Source organism: Gorilla gorilla, chromosome 1, assembly GCF_029281585.2.
Source record: "Gorilla gorilla gorilla isolate KB3781 chromosome 1, NHGRI_mGorGor1-v2.1_pri, whole genome shotgun sequence".
Taxonomy (NCBI): domain Eukaryota; kingdom Metazoa; phylum Chordata; class Mammalia; order Primates; family Hominidae; genus Gorilla; species Gorilla gorilla.
In genome coordinates this window covers 121,918,200-121,927,939 of record NC_073224.2, presented here as the reverse complement: position 1 = coordinate 121,927,939, position 9,740 = coordinate 121,918,200, and the positions used below count along the sequence as shown (strand labels likewise).

Here is a 9,740-nt window from a genome sequence, read left to right as displayed (position 1 = left end):
CTGAGGCAGTCTTTAAGCTTAATGATCTCAGAGGCTGAACTGGACTAGGTCTTAGAGATAACATCACAGTAATACTATAAGGTTGTCACATAAGTCTATGGTTTGTTTTCTCAAAATCAGTTGGAATAAAATACGACTCTCTAAGCAAGCTCTTCATCTTTCTATAACATCAAGAATGTAAAGATTAGCTGATCCAAAAGAAATACTCTCTGAACGAGAGACTGAAGACCACCAGTTACTGTAAAAGCCAACGTTGCTCTTCTGTACATAGGAAGAAACTGAATTGTCATCAGTGGGTAAAAATGAAGGCTAAACAAAGAATTTTCACTTAAAGAACATCTTTATTTGAACTTTAATATACAATATTACCTTTAATTTATAAAAATCACATACTGGAGGACATGACTGGAAACCAGTTTAGGAGCAGCCAGTGGGTACCAATTTAGGAGATTATACTTACCCCACTTATTAGTTTAAGAAAAAATTCTTTCAATGAATTTGAGACCAGTGATATTGAAGGATGGCATTTCAACTTCCAAATCCAGTAATTAAAATTGAAGATACTTTAATTCAGCAAAAACTTCTAAATTTTCTTTAAAAATATTTTTTCCCAATGAAGAACTGAGCTTATCTTTATTATGTTTTCTGGTATACATCTTACAGAATTTTGTAGAAATAAAATAGCCACAAGACATTTGCAATTATTTAAAATCCTCTGCATATTAATATGTATGTGTATAGGTGTGTGTGTTTGATCCCCACACTTACATTCACACCGAGCTGAAGCAACCTGATAGCATGTTGGACCTGGAAAGGCAGTTCATTTATAATGTGGAAGAGAGACAGTAAGTCTCTGCTCCCTCTATCATTCTGAATACAGGCTTCCCCTCCTCTAAAATTTCCCCAAATAGTGAAGTATTTGATAAACTTCTTAAAGAAAAATCTATTATCTGTTAGCATGATTGGAGCACTGCAATGTATATGCTAGTAATATGGTGTGTAATTGCACAAGCAATTTTATGAGTTCTGCAATTGCTAGGCTCAAACCAAGTTTGAAATGGATTAGCTGTTAAATAGTGGAAGTTTAAGGATGAGGTATGCTTTAGTTGAAAATGATGCATATAGACATTCTGAAATAATGCTACTGACTTGTAAAGGATTGAGAGTTATGCAAGAGAAAGGGATTCTCCTTTTGGATACATCTTTTCTCTGCACTCCTCAGACTCAGGCTATTCTAGAGGTAACAGGGGCAGTACCGTTCTGCAGTCTAAAAAAGGAATAGTGGCTGCCAAATAGCAGATGAGTCACATAACCCATTTTCTGTTGCTTAGAATTCTTCAAAAGTTTGCTTTCTGCAGCACAAAGATCAGACATTCTATCATATTCTTGCTGTAGAGCTCTAAGAGTACCCAAGTGGGTGAATTTCTGCAGCTCTAGCAATCCAGAATCCTGGTCCAAGGGTCAATGAGCAGGAGAACTTGGAGAGTATATTATTTTGACAATACACAGACCTTCTTTTTACATAGAGAATCTGAAATTATGGCATTAAATGACAAGGCAAAGAAAATGGCTGATAGCATACCCATCTTCCCTTACCCTATTCTGTCTCTTTCATTATAGTCAATCGTCCTGAAACCTGAACAGACTCCAGGAAGAGTATATCTACTTTCAAGACAACAAAATATTATAGCTTTAGGTTATACAGATACACACAACCATATATACGCACATCTTTTTGATTTAAAAATGAATTATGTAAATCAAAACAGAAAAGACGCAGATCAAAGGCTAGAGGGTCTAACACAAAATAAACTTGGGATCAGGGTCACTAACTATGACCCATGGACCAAATCCAGCCCTCCATCTGCTTTTGTAAATAAAGTTTTCCTGGAACATAGCTACGCCCATTCTTTACATAGTATCTCTACCTGTTTTCGATACTTCAATGGCAGAAATGAATAATAAGAGAGACTGTATAGCTCTCATAGCCTAAAATATTATCTGGAAGCTGGCTGAACAGTTATAGATCAAAAAGAGCATGTCCATCCTGATCTGAATGAGCTAAAGTAACAGAAAATCATCTTTATCAGTGTTCTTGAGCCAGGATAAATGGATTAAAATATCTCCATATCATATATAGTTACTCAAATATTCTGCTTATTTGTGCAGCCGAAACCAGTTTTCAACTGTGTTTGTTAACAGAGTATTAAAAATTATCTGTGTATAATTGTATTTATATACATATATAGATCTTGATCTCTCATATATCTCATATATATCTCTCTCATATATATATATGTATATATATATATATATAGAGAGAGAGAGAGAGAAAGATAGGACCTAGCCAATTTGAGTATAAGGAAACCTAAAGAAAAATAACTCAAAATACTATTACTAGGAACTGTTATTTGGAACTTTGAATATTTTAGTATATTTTTCTTTATATTTAACAGCATGGGACTATTAATAGGGCCCATACCAGAGCAGATACAATTTACAACTGCAAGTTTTACCCATGAATTATGTGACAAAATCTTTTTGAATATAAAATAACCAGCATTTCTATAAAACACTGCTTTTTAATTATGCAATTAAAGTGATATAGCAAAATAAGAATGTTTTTATTTCTAAAGTAAATATTTTAGTCAAAGTTGCATCAGAAATCAAGTATTTCTTTGACATTTTCAAGAGGTTTTAGTTATTAACTACAATTATAGTTGTATTATATAGTAACACATTGTTTTAAAATATATTATAAACCTTTTCTTTTTCCTCTTTAATTTATATGAAATATAAAATTAAGAATTTTGTAACACGATTCATATTGGAAACATTTAAAATGTTGTGAGCTACTCTCATACAGAAAATGCCGTGGAATCACATAAAACATTCTAATGATTGAAAGTACCAGGCACAATGCTTGGCACATATTAGATACTTCATAAATGTTCGTTCATACATTCTCTCATTTACTCATGCACTCATTCAAAAAACTCCAGGCTTAAGGAGAAACTGCATTATAATGAGAATGGCAAACACAATCTTTTATCAACAAATTTGGAGTTTTGACAAAGACTTTGGAAATGGAGAGTGGAGAAGATGAGAGGATGATGATTAATATTTCAAACTGCTTGGTTAAAATCTAGCAAGTATAGCCCTGAGTTGCTCTATATGACATCATAGAGGATCAGGGTCAATACTCCATAAAAAGAATGCATTTCCCTTTGATACCCAGGTTTTATTTTACATATAAACACCTGCTTAAAGTCAGGAATACACTGATGTTAGAGAGACACAAAATGTGCAACCCGCAAGAAAGTAAGAACCACCTGACTGGGGACTTATTTTTCTGAGTTGAGACTTCTTTTTGGTTAGGGCCCCATTCCCTTGGTTTTAACAACTTAATACTGGTTGAATAATAATCATAATAATCTGGTTTAACATAAAAAGTGTGATTCTAAAATGAAGAGAAATAAATGTAGAAGGAAGAACAGTGTTCAAAATTCCTATTTTTTTCGATTATGCACCAACTGATGTATATATTCTGCACATTTGTGCCAAAGGCACAAGGTAAGGTGTCAGCTCTTTGAAGAGGCACCTGGAAAGGACCATTTCTGGGCTTTTTGAAGAAGATCTTATAAATGCAATGAATATTTAACCTGAGTATTAAGGTCTACAAAATGCAAAGAGCTGTAAAAGACAGAAGAAAGTAAAGAATATTCTTGGAAGCTAAGCATTATATGGGATAAGAATTGATCTTGAAGGAAATAATTTAAAAATCTATAACAAAAATAAAACATGACACTGGCAAGTCATTTGTAGCTGACTTTAATTGCCTTTGGTATTCAGGAGAATAAAAAAATGGAAGTACTTTTATAAGCTCTAGTCTTTCCATCACATAGAAGGTAAGGAGTGGTGAAGAAGACCCTTCCATTGTCCCTGTCAAATTCTTTGTTTGTACCAGAACTGGCTCTGCTTGTATACTTCCCTGCCTTCTCTTAAGCTTCAGTCATCTGGGTAATACAAATAGAGCACTTGGAAGTAGGGGTTCTGTCTCCTCATCCCTTGAGAAGTTCCTGCAGAACCAAGAAGGTCCCTTTACTCTGCATTCTTCTAAATAAGGTAAAAGAGAATTCAGAGAGTTCATTGCCATCTGCACTGCTGCTCTGCATCTTTGCCAACTCAAGTTTTTCACTTTTTCTCAGTGATTCATAAGTGGGCTTGTGCTACTTTTACGAGGAAGGCTAACATTTTTTAGAACCAAATACTTTCCCTTTTCCCTTCTACAGTTACAGTAATATATATACCTTTCTCATTTAGAAATTTAAATGTTCAAGTAGTAAAAGATATTACAATGTCAAAACATGTGCTATAATTTAACTCTCTTAAGGACTATTGTAACTGGCCCTGCATCCTTATTTTCTACTGAAATTTTTTTGCAGTGAAAAATTTTATACTGAAAAAATTTGCAGTGGTTATCATTTACGGATCAGTAGAACTGTCAAAATTAACGATTCGTGGTATAAGATGATCAACCTTAGAAAATACTATATTAATTAATTAAGTCTTTCCCCAACTTAAAACCTAAGTTTAAAAGAAAAGCTTATCAAACAAGAAAATAAGCCTTCAGAATTCCAAGGTGGGCTTCTTGTACAAACTTTGTTTCAGGAAATCTTCAAATTCAGAGTAAATGTTATACTAATTATACTGTTTCTAACTTTTATTAATGTCAATGGAAGATGCCTATATTAAATGAAAAGAGCAAAAGTATCTTGCACTGTCACATAAATTTAAGGACAGAAAATTTATAAGCACTAGATATTTATCTTACAGTTCCTGATAAAATTTAAGTTCTTTTTGTCAAAATATAAAGAACTAGTAGTTTATTTAAAAAGAAATATCAATGCAAAACCTACTGCATAGTAAGATAAAGTTCCTTAGATGTATCCCAATTTTAGTGTAATATGATTAATTACACCACTCTTTTATCACTGAAAATTATTTTGAAACTATTCTGATTCTTCGGAATTCTATAAATATTCTTGGAGAAAATTAAAAAAACATAAAATATCTGTGAACAACTCACTCATCTGATGAGATTATAAATAAAAGATCCCCTGTCCCTATTCCAGATAGAATATTTTAGAAAGTTTCACTGTTTGTTCTGCTTTAGTAAGTTATAAAAGTAATTTATTTAGCTTATCAAGGCAAATTTAGAGCTGCCTAATAGTATAGTGATTTTTGCCAAGCCACATAAATAAAGTTGTAAGTTGAGTGACTCTACTAACTTTATTATGAAATTAAAGTGAATAAAATTTACTTGGTAGATGTGTTGGTCTGGAAAAATAATGTACCAACAAAACCAAGGATTGCTCTTAGGTTTCAAGGCAACAAACTGCGGCATTTTCCCCACTTTCTGTCATGCTACCAACACTAGACTGAACTACATGCACAAAATCCCAAACCCAGGCTCGTAAGTGGTGATTATGATAAATAGCAGTTTCGATGATTCCATAAGAAGAAAAAGACTTGAGTATTCTTCGTGAGATCATGCCCCCAGAGAAAATTAAACTTAACCAAGAAATTTCAGTGAAATAGATTGGGATTTGAAATGGTTGCCAGTCTGGTCATCCAATGGGGAACTTGAAAATTCAGATAGGGATAGGTACTCCTGTTTCTTTTTTGAGTCTTCTTGTTACTGATATAATTATACTATTCTTTTGTTCTTGTTTATTTTAGTTCATTCCATTATTAAAATGGAGAAAAAGTGATAAGCAATATGTAAATATTTGATTTGAATGCTGCTCCACTGTAGGAGGAAACAAATACATAATTGGTTCCAAAGGCCATCTTGAACTCCTGCAAGGTGCTCTATATTCTTGACTTGCTTTCAGGAAGTCTAGCCTCCAGACTTCAGGACTCTAAAAACAATACAGTATTAACAGGTATCATTTCTCATGTGACCACCTCATTAACGATCAAAGCACATCCAGGTCTCTGTCCTACACATATCAGAACATGTTTTGGTCAGGTATAAAATGGAATAATTTCAAAGTTGATGTATCTACAAGTTGAAAAGTCTTAGGGGGAATAGTTTCACCCTGTCATGTTGACATAGAGGTCCAGGTTTTCAAAAGCCGCCTCTTCAAACTAATTTCTGTAGTGGTCCATGTAAACAAAACACAGGTGAGAATGGTCCTTCTGGAACTGCTTTCATCGAACAGCAGGATTACCTGAAAGTGTGGTGTTGGCTAAATGTAACACAGGCAGAGGGTGAGCCTCTGTATTAAACACCCAGTGGTCTAAAGGTAAAAGGTCATCACCGGAGAACAGCAGATACAAATATCTGAAAATAAAAAGGGGAGAAATGAGCTTCAGTTAGAATTCAACAAGAACATGAAGTGAGCTCACTTTTAATGGCACAGAAAACCAATAACATATTTTGAGCAGCTTTGATGAAAAACCTCAAAGAAATAAACCTCAGTCACCCAAGTGATCTAAACACAAAGACAAGAGGTTTCAGAATAGTGTATAAGAAATCCAGTAAGAGGAACAACTAGACCTACTGAAATAAAACAGTTTAAAAAAAAATCCGGCCAGGCGTGGTGAAGAGAGCAGACACCTTTGTCTTGTTCCTAATCTTAAGAGTAACACATTCAGTTTTTCAATATGATGTTAGCTGTAGGTTTTTCATATATGCCCTTATCAGGGTAAGAAGTTTCCTTCTATTCCCAGTTTGCTGAGAGTTTTTATCAGAAATGGGTGTTGGATTTTGCCAAATAATTTTTCTGTCTACTGAGGTGGTCTATTTTAGTTCATTGATTTTCAAACATTAAATCAACCCTCCACACCTGGGATAAACCCATTTAGTCATAACGTATTATCTATGTAATTTGTTGTTAGAGTTGATTTGTCAAAATCTTGTTTAGTTCTATCTATGTTCAGGAGGAATACTGGTTCTGATGAGGACTCTGCTGTCATTCATTTTTTTCCATAAGTTACTGGGGTACAGGTGGTATTTGGTTACATGAGTAAGTTCTTTAGCGGTGATTTGAGAGATTTTGGTGCACCCATAACCTAAGCAGTACATACTGCCTCATATTTGTAGTGTTTTATCCCTCGCCACCCTTCCACTCTTCCCCCAAACTCCCCAAAGTCCACTGTATCATTCTCACACCTTTGTGTCCTCATAGCTTAGCTCCCACGTATCAGTGAGAACATACGATGCTTGGTTTTTCCATTCCTGATTTACTTCACCTAGAATAATAGTTTCCAATCTCATCCAGGTCACTGCAAATGCTGTTAATTGGTTCCTTTTTATAGCTGAGTAGTATTCCATCGTATAAATATACCACAGTTTCTTTATCCACTCATTGATTAATGGACATTTGGGTTGGTTCCATGCATTTGGGTTGCAATTGTGAACTGTGCTGCTATAAACATGCGTGTGCAAGAATCTTTTTTGTATAATGACTTATTTTCCTCTGGGTATCTACAGAATCCCACTAGTGGGATTGCTGGATCAAATGGTAGTTCTACTTTTAGTTATTTAAGGAATCTCCACACTGTTTTCCATAGTGGTTGTGTAAGTTTACGTTCCCACTAGCAGTGCAGAAGTGTTCCCTGATCACTGCATCCACGTCCACATATAGTGTTTTTTGATTTTTTGATTATGGCCATTCTTGCAGGTGTAAGGTGGTGTCGCAATGTGGTTTTGATTTACATTTCCCTGATCATTAGTGATGTTGAGCATTTTCTCATGTTTGTGGACAACTTTTACATCTTCTTCTCCCACTCTGTGGGCTGTCTGTTCACTCTGCTGACTCTTCCTTTTGCCATGCAAAAGCTCTTTAGTTTAATTAAGTCTCAGCTATTTATCTTTGTTTTTGTTGCATTTGCTTTTGGGTTCTTGGTCATGAAATCCTTGCCTAAGCCAATGTCTAGAAGGGTTTTTCCAATGTTATCTTCTAGAATTTTTATAGTTTCAGATCTGAAAGTCCTTAATCCATCTTGCGTTGATTTTTGTGTAAGGTGAAAGATGAGGATCCAGTTTCATTCTTCTACATGTGGCTAGCCAATTATCACAGCACTGTTTGTTGAAAAGGGTGTCTTTTCCCCACTTTGTTTGCTTTGTCGAAGATCAGTTGGCTGTTAACTATTTGGCTTTATTTCTGGGTTCTCTGTTCTGTTCCATTGGTTTGTGTGCCTATTTTTATACAAGTACCATGCTGTTTTGGTGACTATGGCCTGAGGTATAGTCTGAAATCAGGAAGTGTGATGCCTCCAGATTTGTTCTTTTTGCTTAGTCTTGCCTTGGCTATGTAGGCTCTTTTTTTTTGTTCCATATGAATTTTAGGATGTTTTTTCTAGTTCGGTGAAGAATGATGGTGGTATTTTGACGGGAAATGCATTGAATTTGTAGATTGCTTTTGGCAGTATGGTCATTTTCACAATATTCATTCTACCCATCCATGAGCATGGGATGTGTTTCCATCTGTTTGTGTCATCTATGACTTCTCTCAGCATGTTTTGTAGTTTTCCTTGTAAAGGTCTTTTGCCTCCTTGGTTAGGTATATTCCTAAGTGTTTTATTTTTATTTTTTGCAGCTATTGTAAAAGCGGCTGAGTTCTTGATTTGATTCTCCACTTGGTTGCTGTTGTTGTATAGAAGAGCTATTGATTTGTGTACATTAATTTTGTATCCGGAAACTTTGCTGAATTATTTTATCAGTTCTAGGAGCTCTCTAGATGAGTCTTTAGGGTTTTCAAGGTAAATGATCATATCATCAACAAACACTGACAGTTTGACTTCCTCTTTACTAATTTGGATGCCCTTTCTTTTTGTCTGATTGCTCTGGCTAGGACTTCCAGTGCTAGTTGAAGAGGAGTGGTGAGAGTGGGCATCCTTGTCTTGTTCCAGTTCTCAGAGGGAATGCTTTCAACTGTTCCCCATTCACTATTATGTTTGCTGTGGGTTTGTCACAGTTGGTTTTATTACATTGAGGTATGTCCCTTGTATGCCGATTTTGCTGAGAGTTTTAATCATAAAGGGATGCTGGATTTTGCCAAATGTTTTTTCTGAATCTATTGAGATGATCATGTGATTTTTAGTTCTGTTTATGTGGGATATCACATTTATTGACTTGCATATGTTAAACCATCCCTGCATCCCTTGTATGAAACCCACTTGATCATGATGGATTATCTTTTTGATATGTTGTTGGATTCGGTTAGCTAGTATTTTGTAAAGGATTTTGGCATCTGGTTCATTAAGAATATCAGTCTGTAGTTTTTTTTTTTTGGGGTATGTCCTTTCCTGGTTTTGGTATTAGGGCGATACTGGCTTCATAGAATGAATTAGGGAGGGTTACTTCTTTCTCTGTCTTGTGGAATAGTGTCAAAGGATTGGTACCAATTCTTCTTAGAATGTCTGATAGAATTCTGCTGTGAATCCGTCTGTTCCTGGGCTTTTTTTTGTTGGTAATTGTTAAATTACCATTTCAATTTCGCTGCTTCTCTATTGGTCTGTTCAGGGTATCTATTTCTTCCTGATTTAAGCTAGGAGGGCTGTATTTTTCCATGAATTTATCCATCTCTTCTAGGTTTTCTAGTTTATGTGTGTAAAGGTGTTCACAGTAGCCTTGAATGATCTTTTGTATTTCAGTGGTGTCAGCTGTAATATCTCCTGTTTTGTTTCTTAATGAGGTTAATTGAATTTTCTTTCTTTTCTTGGTTAAT

The 9,740-nt window shown here is 34.9% G+C and overlaps 1 protein-coding gene across 1 annotated transcript in view; it reads right to left on the bottom strand.

Moving 5' to 3' along the window:
- Window positions 1-320: 320 nt before the first annotated feature.
- The window catches only part of MAN1A2 (mannosidase alpha class 1A member 2), a 159,534-nt gene continuing 150,114 nt past the window's right edge, over window positions 321-9,740 (bottom strand). The window contains exon 13 of the mRNA XM_004026429.5: window positions 321-6,349. Coding sequence (XP_004026478.1) covers window positions 6,217-6,349 — 133 coding nt within the window. The 3' untranslated portion in view covers window positions 321-6,216. The remainder of the gene's footprint in view (window positions 6,350-9,740) is intronic.